We start from the raw sequence: 22282 nt of genomic DNA, 5'->3' as shown, positions 1-22282 counted from the left end.
AATTTTTAATTTCTTAAAGTTATTTCTAAAAGAATCATTCCTTTTTTGTTATTAACTTTTGACACAGATTCCACATGGGAATTCACCAGAGCTTATTTTTAATCCAGTACTTGTAAAGGATTCTGGCTTTTATGTTTGTCGAGTGAATAATAATTCTGCCTTTGAATTCAGCGAGTGGGCACAGCTGGATGTTTGTGAAGTCTCTGAAGGTTCTTGTAGTAAGTGTCAAATTAAATTTCTCTTAATTTGGGGGTGGGAAGGAATATATTTGCTTTTTCTCCTAATACTATTTGCTCTGGGAAAGAATTAATAGTATTACTTAAAACTAATTTAAATCCCCCCCCTCCATTTTCTTCTGAAGCTCTGTATCAGCAATGCCATATTCACAATGCCTATAGAGATTACAAATATGCTGATATAATTATCCATCACAAAATATGTCATGTTTGCCATATGGGGAAATAAACTAGAAAATTTATTAAGATACCAAAAGACTGAGTCCCAAAACCAGAAAGTGAAAGCCATCAGAGTAGTTATGACATTGGCACAGATAGATAAAGTAGAAAGCACCCACATTTTCAAGCCTTTAAAACAGAACAGCCTACCTCAGGCAAAGGTCCTCCTCTCCCCACTCACAGCAACCACCCAGCGTCCTGGAAGCGCCCTCCCAGCAGCTCCGGCCCCTGGCAGTCCTCAGCAGGAGTCCTTAGCAGAAAGTCCTTAGCAGTCCTAACAAAAAAAAAAAAATGGCTTCGCGCTGCCACTGCCTCTGCTGCTGCCGCCGCCACCGTCACAACCACCGCCAACCGCGGCCAGCCACCGCAGGACCGCTAGCTCGGCTTTCACTTTCTCTTGCTTTCCGCTTTCTCTTGCTCCGCCCCTTCCTGCTACGTCAGCACATCCTTGGCTTTCGCTTTCTCTGGCTTTCACTTTCGCTTGCTCTGCCCCTTCCTGCTATGTCAGCACGTCCATGGGGCATGGAAGATCTTTAAATCCCAAAACCCTTACAAGCTCATGTTTAATCTAAATCATGATAATAAAATAAATTTGAAATAAGTTGAGAACATGTATTGTAGTATTTATTTTTATCTCTACCCAGGTGGCTAAGATTTGTGCATTTTATAAAACAAAATAAAGTTCTTTGGAACTCAGTTATGTTTCTCATTAAGATTTAATGGGTTCTCAGTTATGTGGTTCATGGAAACTTCAATCCAATAAGCATTTATTAGGTGCCTACTATGTATAAGACAAATGTGCTAGGCACTAGAAATACAAAGACAAAAATGAAGCCTTTCCTCAAGGAGCCTACATTTGTACTGAGGGGGAAGGGACAGGACAGGACAAATGCACAGTTAATAAAGTACTGACAACTGGAGGGAATCTAGAAAGGCCACTCATAAGAAGGCCACTAGAACTGAATCTTGAAGGAAGTTATTAACTCCAAGAGGCAAAAGTGAGAAGGGAGTGAGCATTTCTGGTACTAGGGGCTGGAGGAAGGCCAGAGAGGGAACGTCTTGTATCAGGAACAGCAAATTGGCCAATATAACATAGAATATATCATGTCAGTCTAGAAAGAAAATTATAGCCAGATTGTGAAGGACGTTAAATTCCAAACAGAGAAATGTATATTTTTCTTTATAGAAGTGATAGGTTGCTACTGAAGTTTCTTGGGCAAGGGAGAAACATGATTATATCTGAGCTTTAAGAAAATAACTTTCTATCCATGGAAAATTATTTGGAAAGAAGAGAATAATGGAGACAGGAAGAGTAATTCCTAGTCTTCTGCAATAATCTGGGCAAGAGGTGATTGGAGCCTAAATTAGTAGTGTGGTAGCTACATGAATACTGAGAAGAGGATTAATCTAAGAGATGTTTTGAGGAAAGAATCCCAGGAGTTCGGAAATTGATGGAATATGGGGTCATGAGGGAGAGTGAAGAGTTTGAAATGACTTCCAGGTTGCAGATCTGAGTGACTGGAAGAATAATGAGTTTTCAACAGAAATAGGGAAATTAAAAAGAGACATAGACTTAAGTATTGGAAGTACTATCTAGGTTAGTATTTGAGAATACTAATTAACCTAGGTGAAGAATCCAGAAGCTAGTGAGGGGAGACTGGAACTCAGAGGAGAGATGGAGACATGAGATATAGATCTGGGAGTCATTTACAGAGAAATTGAGTTCATGAGAGATTATGTCACAGAAAGAGAACATAGAGCCAAAAGGAAAAAGTAATAAGGTACATCCACCCACAGGCTGCAAGACATAGATGTTGATCCAGCAAAGGGAATTAACTGAAAAGGACAACTCAAACATGTAAGGACAAGGGCCAGGAGAGAACAGTATCACAAAAACTAAGGAAAAAATGAGTTTTCAAAATGAAGGAATAATCAAGAGCATCCTACATGATAGAGAGGCCAAGAAGGATAAGGACTGAAAGAAGGCCATTGACTTTTTTAATAAAGAAGGGAAATAGGAAGGAAAGGAGCTAAGGAAAAAGGGAGAAAGGAAGGTACGTTAAGGGAGGTGATAGTTACAAAGCAAAACAGACTCTTAGAGAGGGGGAGAAAAAGAAGAGGGTAAGTGTAAGAATGGGATAGAGGGAAATATGCGGGCATCGTACCTGAACGCGAATGGGATGGAAGAGAGAGAAATCAGAATTCAACAATATGTTGTTTGCAAGAAATACACTTGAAACAGAAAGATACATATTGAGTTAAAATAAGGAGCTGGAGCAGAATTTATTACTCTTTAACTGAAGTAAAAAAAGGCAAGGGTAACAATCATCATCTCAGACAAAGCCAAAGCAAAAATAGACCTCATTAAAAGAGATCAACTGTGAAACTACATTTTGCTAAAAGGTAGCATGAACACAATATCAGTACTGAACATATATGTACCAAATGACATAACAACCAAATTCTTGAAGGAAAAGTTAAATGAGTTATAGGAGGAAAAAAGCCAGTAAAACTATAATAGTGGAGACTTCAATATACTCTCTTTAGAACGAGATAAGTTAACCAAAAAAATAAGAAAAAAGTTAAATTAATAGAATTTTATAAAAGTTAAATATGGAGAATATTTAATGAAAATAGGGGTGTACCTGCCTCTCAGCTGTATATTCCACACTCATAGGAATTGGCTATGCATATAAACCTTACAGACAAATGCAGAGAAGCATTTATCTTAGACTCCATCTAAGAAAGTTAATTACCAGAATATCAGAGTGGCTTTGGTTCTTAAAGAGAGCATTTCTCAACACAAGATATTTGCATGATAGCACAGACAGCACCAGTCATTCAGTAAGTATTTATTGCCTAATATGTTAAGGAGCTACATAGGAATAGTGCTAGGTGCTGGAGATAAAAGTACGAAGAATCAAATGATCCCTGCATGCAATGAGTTTTTAATCTAATGTCGGAAACACCAAGTACATATGAAAATCAAGACAGCATAAATTTAAAGTTAATAAAATATATTTATATACATACACATAAGATAGTTAAATGCACAGTAGTTTCGGAGGACATTAGCAGTTGATGAATCAGGAAAGGCTTTAGGCAGAAATGATGCCTTCATTGCATCTTAAAGGAAGAGAGGCTCTCTAAGTGGAGGTAATACTAAGTGCTGAGAACTGAAAGACAGAAAAAGGGGAAACAATCCCTGTTCTCAAGGGACTTACGTTTTAATGGGGTACGTAGCATATGGATAGATTTACACATGCACACACATATGTGAACATGTATGCATAATGAATACATGGGAGTTTGGGAAGGAAGGCACTGACAGCTGAAGGGATCAAGATAGGCTTCATAGGGGACAGCAAGTGCATGGAAGCATAGAGACAGGAGATGAATGTTGTACATGTAGAACTTGAAGTAAGCTTGCATACCTTGACCATTGACTGCATGGTCAATATAAGAAAACTGGAAGGGAAGGAAGGGTCTGATTGTAAGGAACTTTAAATGCCAAACAGTTTATATTTGAACCTAGACCTACTGGAGATTTTTTTGGTGGGGGGGAGGGAAAAAAGGGGAAAGGGGAGGTAATGTGGTGAGAACTATGATTTTAGGAAAGTGTTAAAGCATATTGTATGGATTTTTCCTTTGCCCTTATCACATTCTACTTATTCTTATTTGTTTAAAGGTAATTTCCTTCATTTCATTGTAAGCTCCATGAGGTTAGGGACTGTTCATTGTTGCTGTTGTTGATTTTAATTTTTGTATCTCAGCACTTAACAGTGCTTTACACATAACAGGTATTAACAATAACAATAATTAATAATAATTTATATAGCTCTTTAAAATTTGCATGTGTTATGTACAATTTTCTCATTTCATCCTTACAGCAGCTCCATAAATTTTTTTTTTCTTTTTGGAGGGCAGTTGGGGTTAAGTGACTTGCCCAAGGTCACATGGCTAGTTTTTTGTCTTAAGTGTCTGAGGCCAGATTTGAACTCAGGTCCTCCTGACTCCAGGGCCGGTGCTCTATTCACTGTGCCTGCCACCTAGCCATCCTACAACTCCATAAATTATTATGATTCTCATTGGCTGTTAGCTGGCATGGTGGATAGACCACTGGCCTAGAGTCAGGGGCCTACATTCCAATCTAGCTTCAGATACTGTTTGATCACTTAACCTCTGTCTACCTCACTTTCCTCAACTATAAAATGAGGGTAATAATAGCTTACTGGGGTTGTTCTGAAGATTAAATGAGATAATATTTGTCAAGTACTTCGCATAGAGCCTGTCACATAGTAGTGCTAAATAAATATGTGTTTTCTTCCTTCCTTCTACTGTACAAATGAAGGGACTGAGGCTGAGAAGTTCGGAAACTAACCCAAGGTCACAAAACTAATAAGTCTTTGGGGAAGAATTTGAATCAAGATCTTAGAGAGACTAAAGGGAAGGGTGGATATGTATATGCAAAGATGCATTTTCAGTCATTTTGTTCCTATTACTAAATATGCTGTTAGAAAGCCACTGTGATTGTGACAGTGATTGTGTCTGTGATTGTGACAGTGAGGCAGCCCTAATTCCGCCTCTTCTAAGTGAATTTGGCTGCTTCCAGACTGAGCAATATGAGGACAAAACAGAGATGCCTCACCATTGTGAGGGACTTCTTATCCCCGTTGTCATGTCTTCAGTGATGTCGATCCCATATTCCATTCTCCATAATCCCTGTGTAAGTCAGTTCTGATTCGGTAGTACCTAGGTATGTGATCTATGCCTAAATAATAGCATATAATCTATGCCCAGATACCAAATAAATAGATTTTATGCCTACATACATATAGATTATATATTACCATGTAAACCAGAGTTTCATATGTCTCCACCATAAATAGGATACAGTCCTTTGAATTACCTTTAAGGCAGTGTAGTTTAATAAGAACACTGTTTTCTAGTCTTAGATCTGCCACTAACCAACTGTGTGATCTTGGGTAAGCCACTAAACCTGTTTAAGCTTCAGTTTCCTCATCTGCAGAATGTGTCATTTGGACATTCCCTGTACTTTTAGAGTTTCTACTCTAGTAGAGTTTTTGCTGTCCCTAGTAGATAACTTGTATATGTAGCTTCACTTATATGATCATTACCTCACATTATTTTGGCGAATAAAAGATTGAATATTTAGTGTTTTGTATCCCAGCACTTAGGACAATACCTTGCACAGAGTAGGAGTTTAATAAATACTGATTGATTGATTAAGAACGATATTCTTTATTGCTTCAAAAAGATATAATACACGTTAGAAAGTTAATAAAATATGATTAGTAATTTTGAATGGAATTGGTGGAATACAATAAGAAAAAAAGTTAAAACATTTTAAAATAGATTCTTTTAGCCCATATTTGTAATTGTGTCCCTACCTATTTTTAGGTCTCTAAAAGTCATGGAAGATTTTGATTAAATAGGAGAATAAAATGATTAACACAATGATTGGAAAAATAAGGGCAAGATTTTAATTTTAATTTTTAAAATACATATTTTAAATTTTTATTTTTAAAAAATACCTGTGTGTACATACCTTAAGTGAATTTTAAAAATAGCTTTTCTTGCTGTAGACTTTAGAGATTTTATGGTAAATGCTAATATTTTTTTTAATATTTGAAATATTAAATTTCTGAAACATTGTAAATATCTGAAACATTGTAAAGATAAGCCATGCAATTCTAATACAAATAGTATTGAAACTGATTTTAATACTTTCTGTCCGAAAATAATTAACACAAATTTGCATATATTGTTAGGAGAGATTGCCATTATTTTTTTTTTCATTTTAAAATGATAATAGAAATGTGTATTTAATCACAAAATATATTCCGTGTACACTTACTTTAGTAATTTTTCTTAAGAAGAAATTCTCTAGAATTTTAGGCAGTAGATTAATAATACATATACATACATAGTGATACATCATGATACATACATATATATTGAGTCAAATCACAGAAACATTTTTGCCACTTACTATCTGTGTGAGTCACTTAAACTCAGTGGGTCTCAGTTTCTCCTGTGAAGTAAAGAGGTTGGACCAGATGACCTGTCAGGTCCCTTTCTAAATCGATAATTGTGTGGCCCTCACACTAGGAGAAAACCAAGGGCTTTGGTGCATAATAGTTAGTTTTTTATAAAACAACTTGATTTGATGATGCAGTATCATTGCATTAAATACAAGAAAACTATCAAGTTAAACTAAGAGCAATATATAATAGTTATTTAAAAGAGAATGTTTTTTTTTTCTTTTTGTTTCCACAGTAGCATTCATATCACTCATTTGAGAACTAAAATAGGGCCCAGATGTAGGTGACAAAAAGAAAGACTGCCTAGCAGCTGCATTAGAAGTCCTCTTCCTCTGGTAATAGACCCCTCTCTTTATCTTGGGAATTGATAAAGCTAGATTTCTGGACCATTTGTATGGAAGGGAGTGTTAATTAAAAGAATAAAAATTCTACTGCTATTGAATATTTGGGTTAGACTTTATGTTTTTCTAACATTTACTAGAGAAGAACAGAGGAAGGACAGTGAGTAGGAATTTGGTTATTGTGACACTTTTTTGTGAGATAGAAACTATATTCGGAATTATAAAAATCAGATGGCCCCATAATTTGTGAAAATTACAAGTCAGTGAGGTAAAAAAAAAAAAAGATTAAAAACAGTATTTTGGGTTCAATTACCTCCCCTATGGCACCTATAATTCAAGAAAAAGTATAGCTCAGAATACATCTATATATTGTTTATCTGTCTGTCTATCTATCTTTCTATCTATATATATGTTTCCTGATTACACATGATTTCCCTCCCTTTAATTGCAGAACCTGCGGAAATTAAATTTATTTCAATATTCTGAACTCCCACTCAGTACATAAAAAATAAATTACAGAATTCATGTCAGTGTTCTGACCTGAATGTTCTCTGTTCTAATGGTACAGACAACATATGAAGGAGGCCTGGGAGGGAATGCAGATGACATGATTTAAAACAGGTAGCCAGGAAGCAAAGTGGAGACTCGTTTCCAAGCAGACTAAGGCAAAGTCTCACCTCTTAGAACCTATAGTGATTCCTAGGATGGAGTTCAAGTTCCTAGTCAGGGAGTAGGTGGAGATGAGGGCTTAGAGTCAAGGACAGATGGTTGGGAGCTTGTGGCCTTTCTAGAACACAGTTCACCTTTTTATTAATAACCCAAGGTAAATATCTGTTAGTACGGTAACATAAATATATAGTGAATTCTGTTCTTCCCCTGTTTCTACCACATTCTAGGCCACTAGTGTCAAACTCACATAAGAATAGGCACCACTAAACTATACATTAAGTATCCCTCTAGGCTGCAGATTGACTTAGAAAACGGAATATTGACATTATCTATGTTCTGTTGTCTTTTTATTTGTTTTGCCAAATATTTCACCATTTTAATCTGGTTTGGGCCTCCCTCCCACTGTTGATCAGTATTGGTTGGTTTGTCTTTCATGTGGCTTACTGATGCCTTCAAGTGTCATTGAGTTGTACCACAATGCTTTCTTCACTCCTTCCACCATTCTCATATAAACAGAGAATAGAGATGTCTTGGGTCTTTAAAGAATTAGAGATATATGGAAGAGTTCATTATTTTTTTGCAGCTTGTTTCTGATTGCTTTCAATTACATTTGCTTCCCTATGTTCCTATTGCCGCTTCTAATTGTCACTGTCACTATTGATTGTTGCTTCTTTTTCCTTTTGTTTTTTTATCCCCTTTCATTTCTCCCATGTTTCTTTCTTTTACTGGTAGAAAAATGGCCTTTTACAACCATCTCCATGCTGTTATATTGTACCTTTCCTTGTGTGTAGCAAGTTAACCACTTATGGAATGTCAGCTATAATTTTGAGTCCTCTTGGCTGTATTTATTTGCGCCATGCTTTGCCACCAAAAAGGGCTTTTTCCCTTTAGAATCATAGTTCATTGATGTAGAGCTAGAAGGGTCATCTGATAGAGTTTCATCACTTTACAGAAGAGGAAAGTGAAACCCAGAAAGGTTGTGACTTGATCAGTCACAAAGGTGACTTGGCAGAAACCTGTATCTGAATACACATCAACTGAATCCAAATCCAGTAATCTTTGCGCCAAATCATACTGCTGGTTACTTCCAGTCCTGAAATGTTAATGAATACCTGAAGATTCCACAAGGTTCATCTTTTAATAAATGAGGTTTTGCTATAATGATGCTTATAAACTTTACCCATAGAACCTCCGGGAGCTCTTCAGTGGTATGCTACAGGTTCCTTGGCCCAAACCTATTCACTATTTCTGTAAATTACTACATTATATAATCAGTGACCTAGAAATTGTGTCCAAATCCCTTCAACCCAATACCTTGGTTAACTGTGATTTCTTTGCATTTGAAGGCATAAAGCCTGTAGTGCTGAGGGCAAGGAGGCAGGACTGAGATGGATTCTTGGAGTTGGTTTTTAAGCACTGTGACACCTAGTTTAACAGAATCTCACAGGAGAGTTAGCAGATCACTAATCTCTAGATATGTTTTAACAGTGCAGTAAAGGTAAAGCTGTTGTGGCCCCATTTTGTATGATTTGAAACTCCTAATTATGTTAAATTACTAATGCAAGATTTTGTACTTTATCACTCTTTCTAACCCCAGGATGCTGATACACATAAGTAGAAAATGTCTTTGAATATAAACTAACCATAAAGTCTAAAGGAAAACTTTTTGAAGTACTTTTGATTTTAAAAGAATAAATAGTGTGCAAGTTATTTATTTTTAATCTTTTTTTTTCTTTTTGTTTAAGGAAGTTTGGATGACTTCTCTGAAACCAAACTACAAATCTGTATTGAACCAAAACCCCAAAGGTTAAGACCAGGCAACACGTTAGTTCTACAATGCGTGGCTATTGGGAGCCCTATTCCTCATTATCAGTGGTTCAGAAATGGATTTCCAATAACACATGGGACAAAAAAGTTATATATGGTAGGGAAATGATATTTGGAAAATATTATTCTTTATTTTAGTAAACAGTTTATTACAAGTTACATAAGAATAAAAGTACATGTGGACACTTTCTTGGTTTTAAAGATATTTTCATATCCTAACTTAACTCTAATATCTAACAATTATTATTGAATACTTATTGATTCTTACATATGACTATACTTGGATCCCAAAACTTTTACAGGGCATACAGTCAGAATATTTAATAGTTTGGTTTTATATCAGCACTACTTTTTTGTCATTTGTTGGCTCATAACAAACTTGATGAAATGTAACAAAGCTTATCCAGAAATTTGTGAAATTGCCTAATCTTGTTAGAGAATTACTTTTGTTCCTTTTTATTAGTAGTTACTGGTTTGTTCCAATTAAGTCTAAAATTAAGGAGTTATTTTTGTTTGTGTAGGTGCCTTATGTCGATTTGGAGCATCAGGGAACCTATTGGTGTCATGTATATAATGACCATAATAATCAAGACAGCAAGAAAGTAGAAATCATCGTAGGTGAGCAGTACTATTTTAATAATTGCAGTAATATAAACTGTAAGATTAGGCTCATCTGCACTTAAGTAACCAAAGTTCTTCAAAGAAATTTTCTTTTCCTTGAAATATAATTAGTCTATTGAATTGATTTCACATAATTACCATTTAATTTTTTGGAAGCATAGTTTTTACTTCAGATTTTATTATATCAACATGGGCATCTAAATAAAAGACCAGTTTTTCACCCAGGCCAGTTTTCCCATGTCTTATATATATGTGGAAGTTTGTTGTTGTTTTTAAACTTAACCCCAAGGAACATAGGATGTACAATTGAACTCTTTCTCTTTCCCCCTAAACTCCCCCCTCTTACAAACTTATCTGTTTCTGTTGAAGTCACCACCATCTTTCCATTGTCTCAAGTTCATAATCTCAGCATTACCCTGGGCTTCTTACTCTCTCACTGCTCACATCAACCATTTCTACTTTTGCTACATTTCTAATAACTGACCTTTTCCTTCTGTTCACAAAGCTACCACCTTAGGCTCTTATCACTTCTCACCTAAAATATTTCAGCAGTCTCTTAAATGGTTCCCATGTCTGAAGTCTCTCAGCACCCCAGTCTATCCTACACACTGCTGCCAGTGGGATTTTCCTTAGGCACCAATTGGACCATGTGATACCTTTGTTCAGCTAACTCCAGTGGCTTTCTTTTGCATATAGGATAACCTAGAAACTCTTCTCTTTAGTTCTTAAAGCCCTACACAACCTAGCTCCAGCCTATCTTTCCAGTCTTACTGCACATTGTTCCCCCCTTCCACACTAGTCAGCCTGATCACTCTATATTCATACACAACATTACATCTCTGTCTCTGTACTTTTACACTGGTTACCTCCATGCCTGGAATGTATTTCTTCTTCATCTCCTCGTCAGAGTCTCTTTCTTCCTTTAAAATTTTCTGCAAGAAGCCTTTCTGATCCCCCAAACTTCTAGAGTACTCCTTCCCAAAATACCTTGCATCTAACTGCTTTATACATATTTGTATTTATTAACTTAATATTTGTGCTATTTTTAATTTGTATATGTACTTCATGTCTCCCCTAATGTAAGCTCATTGCATAGGATTCATATCAATCATCCATTAAGTATTACACATCTGCTATGTGCCTAGAAGCTAGGTGTCAAAGAGGATAAAGAGCTAAGCCCAGAGTTGGGAAGGCCTGAGTTCAGATTTGACCCTAGACACTTAATAGCTATGTAACCCTGGGCAAGTTATTTAACATCTGTCTGTCTTAGTTTATTCATTTGTAAAATGGGGATAACAATGGCACCTATTTCCCAGTGTTATTGTGAGGATAAAGTGAAATAATATTTATAAAGCACTTTACAAACCTTAAAGTGCTACATAAATGCTCTTTATTGTTGTTTTTATTACTACTACTACATTTAGAAATTATTTTATTCTTTTTACTTCTGTCTCCAGCACCTACCATGGTGCCTGGTACATAGTAGGTACTTAATTAATTCTTATTGGTTGTTGATTTATATGAATCATTTAAGCTTCATTTTAACTCCTCCTTTTCTGGCGACTAATGGGATACCTGATAAAATCTTTGTGCGTAATCTTTTGATGAAGTTATTGTGGCCTGGTACTCAATTGTGATGTCTTCTATTTGTTCTTATTGGTTGCTTACCTGTTAAATTTGGAAGGTTGTTACTTTTGTTGTTGAAACCAAATAATACCTTTAAGGTATTCTGTTTTCTGAGTATGACATACTAAATTCAAAACCAGTCATACAGATGGAAAAGCAGTGAAAAGAACTGAAAAAGATATATATGTGTACACATATACCATATATGTATGTATTACTTATTTGTATGTAAGTATATGTATATAGAGAAAGCTCTCTGTTTCAAGTTTAATATGTAAATTTATATAAAATAGAAAAACATTTTAAATGTAGAATTTTTAATGAAGGTATTATGATAAGGTAAAGGAAAACTGTTTTAGATATCAAAACTCCATTATGATTTATATACTTTTGTAGCCCTATTTTGATTATTTTTATATGTTCATAGAAAATATTAACCCAATGTTGACATTTAATATGTTGGTTTAACAAAAACAATTTCTGTAGTATTTATATTTTTGTGTACTTAATTCCTGCCCTTCCTAAAAACATGAATTACAATACATTCAAATTTGTTTTTTCTAAAACAAGGAAGAACAGATGAGGCAGTGGAATGCACTGAAGGTAGTATAATGCTGTGGTTGTGAAAATTAAATATTCTGCATGCTGATTACTGTTGGGATGGGCTTATCTGTAGATACACTGAGTGCAGTGACAGAAAAACATACTAGCTACAAATGAGTTAATCAAGTATAAAAATATTTTGATTAAAGGATGTTCCATATTTATTTGAAATTCCTCATGGTCTTCAGAATTTTGTAAACGGTTCAAAACATTGTGACTCTGATGTTACAGTACCATTCATACAATGATTTAATCTTTGGTATACTAATAATTTTCCTAAGTGAATGGCATGAGTTACAAGAGATTTCTTGAAGTTTTTATGCCCTAAATATTTGACTCTAAGATGGTAGAAGAATCTTTCCCTAAATATGTGTTTGGTTTCTTTCATCTCTTTTTCTTATAATAATATGGCTCTGAAATGACAATATTTATCAGAAGCCAAATTTAAAGTTTATGGTTGAGGCAACCAGGTAGCACAGTGGATAGAGCACCTGCCCTGGAGTCAGGAGGACCTGGGTTCAAATCCAGCCTCAGACACTTGACACTTACTAGTTATGTGACCCCGGGCAAGTCGTTTAATCCTAATTACCTCACAACAAAATAAAAATAAAGTTTAAAATTATATGTCTGCTTAAACAATATTAATCATGCTTTTAAAATATAAAATTAATAGATTCCCTAATTATTTTTATAAGTAAAACCCTTTAATCTCCAGTGTCACCTTTTGTCATGTACAATTTGAGAATAAAGAATTTTTTAATTTCTTTTTTAACTAAACAAAAAAAAGTACTTAAGTATTTTACTTCAATTGTAGTCATTAAATTTAAAGCCTAAACTATTATTCTTCAGCATAGTACCATTTTATTAGAAAAATATGATTGAGTTCAGCAAGTATTTTTTTCAGTTCCTGCCTCTCAGACTTACATAGACTTGTTAGACTCTACTAAGGTGTACTAAGAAAAGCATAATCACTTCTTTACATTTCCTGGGTTTCCAACTGGTCTAATTCTTCTCCATGATACTTCTTATTGGAATAATCCCCTTTTCCAAATCTCATCATGTTTATAATTCTTTGGAGTCTTAATGCTTGATGATATAAAGTGCTTGTCTCTAAATCACAATTTGTGTATTACGATCCCCTAGCGCCTGAAAAGATCCTAAACCCGGTCATTAAATGTTTATTATCCAGGGAACGGGCTTTGAAGTTACTCTGACAGACTCTCATCAGAAAGCAATTAATTGAGGAGTTGCATGATTTCTAGAATTTACTAATGAATATAGTTGGCCTTCTAAAATTCTAATATGTATTATAACAATTTCAAAAGCCTTCTCTTTGTGAAATAAAATAGTTATCATTGTCTTCAGTACAAATTGATCCATTTAAACAATCATCTTGCTTTGCTTCCCTTTTTATCAAGTTTTTATTTAGTATAATTTGGTCATTAGTCAATACCTATATTATAAATAATATGAGTTGTCAATGTTTGTACAATATGTATACTTTCATCTGTGATCCCATTGATGTGGTTGCTTCCTTCAATGACACCCTTCTTTACCTTCTCATCCTCTGCTGTTCTTGTCCATGTCCTCGTATAAATCCTATAAACAACAACTTTGCAAAAAGTTATTCAAAAAATTCTGAGGATGACATAAAACTATACCTAAAATGACAGTAGAACGATTAGGGTCCAATTATTCTTCCCAAAATAAAGTTTGACTTAAAAGTGTCTTTTTAAAAAATAATTGGTGGATAGAAATATTATGAACAGTATATTTTATACACAGAATGTGTACTCTCTATTTTTCATATTATGCATTTTGTTTAAGATCACTTGTCATTCAGTTTGGACTATAAATAAGTCATTTTTTCCAATCATGTTTCTTGTCATAGAGTCATAGATGTAGAACTGGAAGAGATCTCATAGGTCATCTCATCTAGGCTCATCATTTTACAGAAAGAGAAACTCTTCTCGTTAATTGTGAATTACCCAATGTCACACAAGTGTCTGAGGTGAGATTTTAATCCTGGTCTTCATACTCCAGAGCCAGTGAGTGCCCTTTCCATAGTACCATACTGCCTTCAGATTAGTGGTGAGCCAGCAGACAAACTTGCCCTTCCATTCTTTCAGTGAAAAGAATGATGTGTTTGGAGTCAGAAGACCTGGATTTGATTCCCAACTCTGCAACTTCTTAGCCTTATGACCTTGGGCAAATCACTGAACCTCTGTGGACTTTAAGTGTCCTCATTTATAAAATGAAAGTGTTGGATCATATGGTCTCAGAGCCTTCTTGCAATAATGCTGTGATCCTTTGATCTTCCCAAATCTCTCATAAAAATACTGTCTGTTCTTAATTGACAAACAATGAGAAAACTCTGAAATTCAAGAAAAAAAGAGTAGTTGTTGGTTAAAAACCATAATTGGCATCAACAAGACATCTCCTCCTTTAAGTATTTCAGTTCCTCACATGTGACTTCTCTGAAAGTTCTATGCTAAGAATTATATAGCTTCTTTCTTAGAACCTACTTCCCTCTATTAGACTATTTGGTATAATGTTGATAAAATGACAGTAAAGTTAACCTAGTTTCTTTAATTTCATTATAGATGAATTAAATAATCTTGGGCATCCTGGTAAGTAGTACAGATTAAAATACTATTAATTTCAACTATTCAAGGTGCAGAATTCCTGATTTAAAATATACAGTATAGATTTTGTTTTTTTAATCTTATTTTAATTGATATCTTTTGTCCTTACATCACCTTCATTTCTAAATATATTCCTTCCTTATCTAAAAAACATGCCACATAAGAAAGATTTTAAAATAAAGTTTTAAAATATTATTCAGCAAAACCAACAAACAAATCATCTGTACTACTGTGTAGAATTTTTTTAGAGGAGCCTTCAACTTTTGTGGGAAACCCTCTCCACCAGTACAGATGCAACTCTGTCACTTAATCCTAAAAAGTTGCCTGCCACCAGTGAATCTGTGGCTGGTGCAGCTCAGGACTTCTGAGCTGCCATAGGCTAAGCTGATCTGGTTCAGCAGTTAATATGGTGAGCTCCTGGAAGTAGGGAGTTACCAGTTGCCAAAGAAGTGGAGAACCAGCCCGAGATGGAAAAATGGGGTACTTTAGCACTCTCATGCTGAGTAAAGTGAAGTCAGACCTATGTGTCTCACACAGACCTCTGTCCTTCCAGCCTGTTTTAGACACAACAACTTAGGCTTCAAAAAAGAAGGGGAAGAGGAGGGGGGAGGAAAATAAATCTGGATCACTGAGAGGTTAAGTGACTTGCTCATAATCACACAGCTAGTAGGTATCAGAGAAAAGATTTCTGACACCAAGGCCAATTTTCTTATCTACTACATAATGCCTAGTGTGTATAAATTTCTTTTAATGCCTGCTTGAAATTACTCTAAAATACCTAAGTGACAGAAATGACTATAAAATGTAGCTTAATATTATGAAACACCTTTATTAGTATTCAGAATCCTGAAACTATAGGACAGAGGTGGGGAACCTGTTCCTCAAGGCCACATGTGGTCTTCTGGGTCCTTGGGTGTCCTTTTTTGACTGTCCGAGTTCTACAGAACAAATCCTTTTCTTTTCTTTTTGCCTTTTTGGAGGGCAATTGGGGTTAAGTAACTTGTCCAAGGTTACACAGCTAGTTTTTTTTGTGTGTGGGTGTTAAGTGTCTGAGGCCGGAAACAAACTCGGGTCCTCCTGACTCCGGGGCCGGCGCTTTACTCATTGCACCACCTAGCCACCCCAGCAAATCCTTTTCTTAAGGGGATTTGTTCTGTGAAGTTTGGATTCAGTCAGAGGGCCACACTTGAGGACCTAGAGGGCCACTTGTGGCCTTGAGGCCACAGGTTCCCATAGGAAATAAAGGAAGTTTTAGTTAATCTATGTGTTATAGAAAGTACTGGAACTTTAAGCAGGACATTTTACAAGATACTGTCTAGAGTATTGGGTTTGGCTTCAGGAAGACTTGGGTTCAGATCTCATTTCTAATATGTAGAAGCTGGCCAAATTAATTAGCTTCTCTGAAGCTCACTTTCCTCATCTGTAAAATAAGGACATTGGACTCAAAGACCTCTAACCTTTCTTCTAGCTCTAAATCTATGAATATATGAACTCTTGTTGTAATACCAATAGTTGACATCTGATATTAATAATGGTGCTTTAATGTTTGCATATCCCTTTAGTTAAAATATTCCATTTGATCCTTTTAACAACCCTGCCAGGTATGTGCTATTATTATCTCCATTTTACAGATGAGAAATTTGATACTGAGAGAGGTTACATGATCTGCCCAGGTTTATACAGCCAGTAGATTTCTGAGGCAAGACCTCAGGTCTTTCTACCTCCCAAGTCCAGTGTTTTATCCATGATACTGCCAGAAGAAAATAACTCTAATGATACTAGGCTGCTTTGGAGTTCAGGTTGTCTTTATCTCAGTTGATCAATCAAGTATAGAACATTCCTGAACTGGCTTGGTAGAGAGCACTCGTGTTAAATGACTGTTGAACTATGTTTGGGGTCAGAGAGGGTAATTCTCTGAATGCCTAGTTAGTTGAAGATTGTATGCTTGAAGCAGCTTGGCTTAATGAGTTCTTTATCTGAGTCAAAAGGTGATTTAGTGAGGTCAGCTAACAAATAGCACCCATGAGTCTGTGCTTTTGGCATAGTCCCTGAGGGGAAAAAAAGAACTTAAGCTAATCTTATAAAATCATGTCAGGAAACTGAACATGAGATTAGATTAAATAGACTAAATATCACTAAGTAGTTTGAAATTTCCTCTTTATTTTTTAAGTTTGCTGTACAGAACACAGAGGGTTTCCCAAAAATCATAGAGCAGTTTTATGCTTTAATAGCTTAAAACTGCTCTAAGACTCTTGGACACACTGTATTTCCCAATGATTATGTATTGTAATTCATTTTTAATCACCAAGAGAACTATCACAGTAATATCTTCAGTTATTTTCTAACTTTTACAATCAGGAAGCTTTCTTATTGAGTACTCTAAATTCACTTTACTTATCTTTATTTGCTTCTTTTTCTGTCATTAGTGGAAACAGAGAAAATCTATTTACTATAATTCTATTCTTTATCTTTTCCTTCTTGTAGGAATTGAAATTTATTGATGTCTCCCTCCCCCTACCCAAACTCTGTAACAGAGCATTGCATTTAATTTTTTTTATCTACCAAGATTCCTAGTAGAAATACTTTGTGTCTCCAACTGTAACCTTGTATTCTGTTACAGAAATTCAGTCATAATTCTAGAACTGGAAGTTTCTTCAGAGGCCATCTAGTCCAACTCTCATTTTACAGAGAAACAGAGAACCAGAGAGGTTATGTGATCTAACCATTGTCACACAGAAACTCTTGGCTATTGTGGATGCTTCCATAAATGAAAAATTAAAGAGTTTATATTCTCAAAATATATCGACCATTATTAAGAAATTTTTTAAAATTATGAGGACAAACTATAGATGTTTCACTGATAGAAAGCAAGTGTAAGTGCTATGAGGAGGAGTCCAGAAGAGTAGAGATCATTTTGACCACCAAACACTCGGTCTCCTTGCAAAGCAATGAAGAGTATATTCAAGACATCTTATGGTAATAGGTAATGAGTAGTATCACCTCATGAAACAGGGAAGTAGCAGGGGGGGAAATGGGTCTATAGAAAATGTAGTGAAAGACACAAATTAGGTCATCCTAAGCAGTTATGAAACCAAAAGCAACATGCCACTTGGATTCCACAACAAACTTTTCTCCATCAGTATTGGCTGAACCGCCACATTTGACCTATAATGTCACAATCACAGATTTCTCCTTGAGCAATTAGAAATAATGTTAAAGAAAACAAAGGTGGTGATAGTAGCTTCACCATTTAAATTGTGCACAGAGGAGATCCTTACTGGTCACAACAATTTTTGAGGGCATTCAGTGAGGGATCAGTCATCAAGGTATTTTAAAATGGAAAAAAAGTAAATGATTGGGGGTGGGGAATCATTGATGTTACTACTAAAGGTGAAGTTTTCAGTCACTACTGACATATACCTACATTCTCTCTACAAAATCATTAATTATCATAGTAATTTTATAGACTTATCAAGGACTTTATGAAAACAGAAACAAAACAGGCAAGTTTTCACGCATAATATTGTACAACAAACCACATTTTATGTAGTTACATTATTGACTGAAAAGTATAGAGACTAACAGGATTTTATTGTGCTTGTTGTGACTGTAGAAAAGCATTTAATTTGATAGAGCAAAATGAAGCTTTAAAGGCTGTCCTCCAATAAAAGTGTCCAATAAAAGCATGCGTCAAGATCATATAAGATTCTTTGATAGATTCGGCAGAATTATCTCTGTCTGGCCTTTTTAATATCAGACAGATCATAGGATCATTGACTTAGCACAGGATGGGAGATAAGATCAACAGATCCAGCACACTCATTTACCGGTGAGGAAGATGAGCTACAACATACATAGAATGGAGGTATGTTCTCATCAAAGACCATTTACCATGGTCATGGTACACATCTAGCACAAAATCCAAATAGCCTATTCCCTATAGATGATATGTTCCTATAGAAGCTCCTGTTTGTAAATGACTTTTTGATGATTGAATCAAGCTCCAAAGGATTGCAGGGGCAGCTAGGTCACACTGTGGTGCATAGTGTGCTAGGCCTGGAGTCAGGAAGACTCATCTTCCTCCAAACACTTATTAGCTATGTGACCCTAGGCAAGTTACTTAACCCTGCATGCCTCCATTTTCTTATTTGTAAAATGAGTTAGAGAAGGAAATGGTAAACCCCTTCACTGTCTCTGCCAAGAGAACCCAGAAGAGCCAGATACAACTGGAAAATGACTAAACAACAACAAAGCCAAAAGATTTCAGAGCCTCTCAAATGAAATCTACAGTGACTCCAAAGTTTCACCTATCATGCATAAAAAATGAAAATATTAGATGAATGACATGTATCATCCTGATATGCATTATTATTTCGTGAGTACAATATAACTTGTTTATATTCTACAGTTGAACAGTGAAGTGGGCCCAGAATTAAAAAGAAGGAAGAGTGGGCTTAATTGCATTTGGAAAATTGCACAATATTTTACATTTTCTCCAACTCCTTGAAAATTAGAATTGGCCAATAGAAGCTAATGACTCCATAAGACATCAAGAAATAATAAAACAAAATTCAAAAGTTTGAAAAAATAGATTAAGTGTGAAATAATTTCTCATAGGAAAAACGATTGAAGAGAGCATTTAAAAAGAATTGGATGACCTGAAAGCCATTTTTTAAAAAGCAGGACTAGACATCATATCTCAAAACTGCCCATCTTATCTTTAAAAGCAAAAGGCAAAGTAGAAATTGAAAGAATACACTGGTCTCTTCCTGAAAGAAATCGTAAGATGGAAACTCCCAGGAATAATACAACCAAAATCAAGTGCTCCCTGGTCATGGAAAAAAAAATACAGCAAACAGCCAGGGGGGAAGAAATTCCAGTACTTCAGAGCCGCAGTCAGGATTACACCTGGTTTAGCAACCACCACTAAAAAGGAGTAGAGAACTTGGAATATGATATTCTGGAAGGCAAAGGATCTAGTCTTACAACTAAGAACAACCTACTCAGTATAACAGCATAATGCTAAAGGGGGAAATGGACCTTGAATGGGGAAAAAAAAGACTTCCAAACATTCCTGTTAAGAAAACAAGAGCTGAGTGAAAAATTTGATACAGACACAGACATCAAGAGAAGCATAGAAAAGTAAATATGACTGAAATGATAAGAAACTGAACAGGATGAAATTGTTTACCATCTTTTATGAGCAGATGATACACATAAATCCTCAGAACTTTGTCATCACCAGAGATATTAGAAGGAATCTAATTAGACAGAGGGTCTAGGTTTGATGATCTCAAAAGAATGGAAGGGAGAGGAAGAATGGGGAGAAATATCTTCACATAAATGGGCTGTACGAGGAGTTTATGAAAATAAAGGGGCATGCAGGGAAGTGGATGACACTTGAACTTCCCTTTTCTCTGAACTGGTTCAAGGAAGGAAGAAGACCCATACACAGTTGGGTATAGAAATAGATCTTACCCAACAAGGAAAAACAGAAAGTAAGTAAAAGAGAGAATAAGAGGGAGTATAGATTAAAGGAGGTGTTTGAAGCAAGACAGACTTAAAGAAGACAGAAGGAAAAGTTTGAGAATTGAATGAAAGGAAATGCATGGCAATCATAACTGAATACGAATGGGATGGACTCACCCATAGAATGGATGAGGATAACGATAGATTAAGAACCAGAATCCCGTAATGTGCTGTTACAAGAAATACATTGGAAACAGATAAATGCACGGGGGCTAAGTGAGGTACACATGCAACAATAGATCTGATTAAAAGTGATAAACAGGGCGGGCAGGGGGCTCAGCGAGTGAGAGCACTGGCCCCAGTGTCGAGATGACCTGGGGATCGAATCTGGGCTCCGATACTTAGCACCACACTCAGAAATCACTGGCCGTGTGACCTTGAGCAAGTTACTTAACCCCGATTGCTTTTAAAAATAAATAAATAAATAAATGAAAATTTAAAAAAAAAGTGATAAACAGGGAAAATACATTTTACTAAAAAGTGCCATAGACAATGAATTGATATCAATAATAGACATATATACAGCAAATGACAAAGCATCTAAATTCTTAAAAGTTAAATGAGTTAGAGGAAATAGGCGATAAAACTGTTACTCAATTTACCTATCAGATCCAGACAAATCTAAGCTTAAATAAGTTGAATAGAATTTTAGAAAAATTCAATATGATAGACTTCTGGAGAGCATTGAATGGGAATAGAAAGCACTATACCTATTTTTTTTTAATCAAATGCTTTTTTAACTTCTGTTTACATCATTCATTTCTGCAAGATTTTGAGTTACAAATTTTCTCCCTGTTTTTCCCCTACCCACCACCCCAAAATAGCGATCACACTGGATATCCCCTCCTCCAGTCTGCTCTCTCCCATATCTTCTCCCATACCCCCTCTGATTTTCCAATAGGGAACAATGGATCTCTGCCCCAGTACCTTTATGTCTTATTTCACAGTTACATGTAAAATAATATTAATAATAGTATATATATATATATATATAGCTTCCTTCTTTCTCTCTCCCTTTGGCCTCTTCTGGTCGGTGGAGTGCCTGTTAGTGCAGGCTGCAGTGTAAAGATGGCTACGTCTAAGAACCATACTACTCACAACCAATCACAAAAATGGCACAGAAATGGCATCAAGAAACCTAGGTCACAGAGATATGAGTCTCTGAAAGGGGATGACCCCAAGTTTCTGAGAAACATGCACTTTGCCAAGAAACACAATAAGGGGCTGAAGAAGATGCAAGCCAACAACGCCAAAGCCATCAAGGCCCTGAGCACCAAGGCCTCCAAAGCCAAGCTCCTCAGGCACAAGATGCCCAAGGCCAGCGCCCGGCGTGCTGGCCACAAGATGGCTACGAAGCATCCAGGTCCTAGGATCGGCATCAAACGTCCAGACTCCAGGATCACAAAGCCTGACTCTAAGGTTGCCAGAACCACTGACCCCAAGTCTACCAAGCCCACTGACCCCAAGGCTTCCAAGTCTGCCACCAAGGTCAGTAAATCATATCCCAAGGCTACCAAATCTGGCCCCAAGGCCACCAAATCTGATGCTAAGGCCACCAAGTCTGACCCCAAGGTTGCCAAGTCTGATTCCAAGGTTGCCAAGTCTGATTCCAAGGCTGCCAAGTCCGGTCCCAAGGCAGCCAAATCTGATTCTAAGGCTGCTAAGCCTGCCGAGTCCAAACCCAAAGATGCCAGGGCTAAAGCTGCTGGTCCCAAGCCTTCAAAATAGATGCTTCAGAACAGAAGGACTTGTTTAAAGCTAAAACTCCCTTTTTTTCCCAGCCAGGATATAATTATTCACTATTTTGTACAAATAAAGAAAATGGTGAGTCATAAATAAGAAAAAAAAATAGTATATATATATATATATATATATATATATATATATATATATATATATAT

The 22282-nt window shown here is 35.9% G+C and overlaps 1 protein-coding gene and 1 long non-coding RNA gene across 3 annotated transcripts in view; one reads left to right on the top strand and one right to left on the bottom strand.

The window, feature by feature from the left end:
* The window catches only part of LOC138171803 (mucosa-associated lymphoid tissue lymphoma translocation protein 1-like), a 91668-nt gene that overhangs the window by 21990 nt on the left and 47396 nt on the right, over positions 1-22282 (top strand). Inside the window, exons 4-8 of one of the 2 annotated variants that reach the window (XM_069101401.1) lie at positions 68-218; positions 9276-9454; positions 9879-9975; positions 12175-12207; positions 14811-14837. In XM_069101401.1, the coding sequence (XP_068957502.1) occupies positions 68-218; positions 9276-9454; positions 9879-9975; positions 12175-12207; positions 14811-14837 (487 nt within the window). The remainder of the gene's footprint in view (positions 1-67; positions 219-9275; positions 9455-9878; positions 9976-12174; positions 12208-14810; positions 14838-22282) is intronic. The other variant, XM_069101400.1, reaches the window with a different exon arrangement.
* LOC138171831 (uncharacterized) overlaps positions 14506-22282 on the bottom strand; it is a 97566-nt gene continuing 89789 nt past the window's right edge. Inside the window, exon 3 of the long non-coding RNA XR_011170973.1 lies at positions 14506-14581. This is a non-coding gene — a long non-coding RNA (uncharacterized lncRNA). The remainder of the gene's footprint in view (positions 14582-22282) is intronic.

Source organism: Petaurus breviceps, unplaced genomic scaffold (assembly GCF_028583685.1).
Source record: "Petaurus breviceps papuanus isolate PSGF00001 unplaced genomic scaffold, PetGlider_PUasm1.0 128, whole genome shotgun sequence".
Classification (NCBI taxonomy): Eukaryota; Metazoa; Chordata; class Mammalia; order Diprotodontia; family Petauridae; genus Petaurus; species Petaurus breviceps.
Note: the sequence above shows the minus strand (reverse complement) of the source record. Positions and strands in the feature narration are given on the sequence as shown.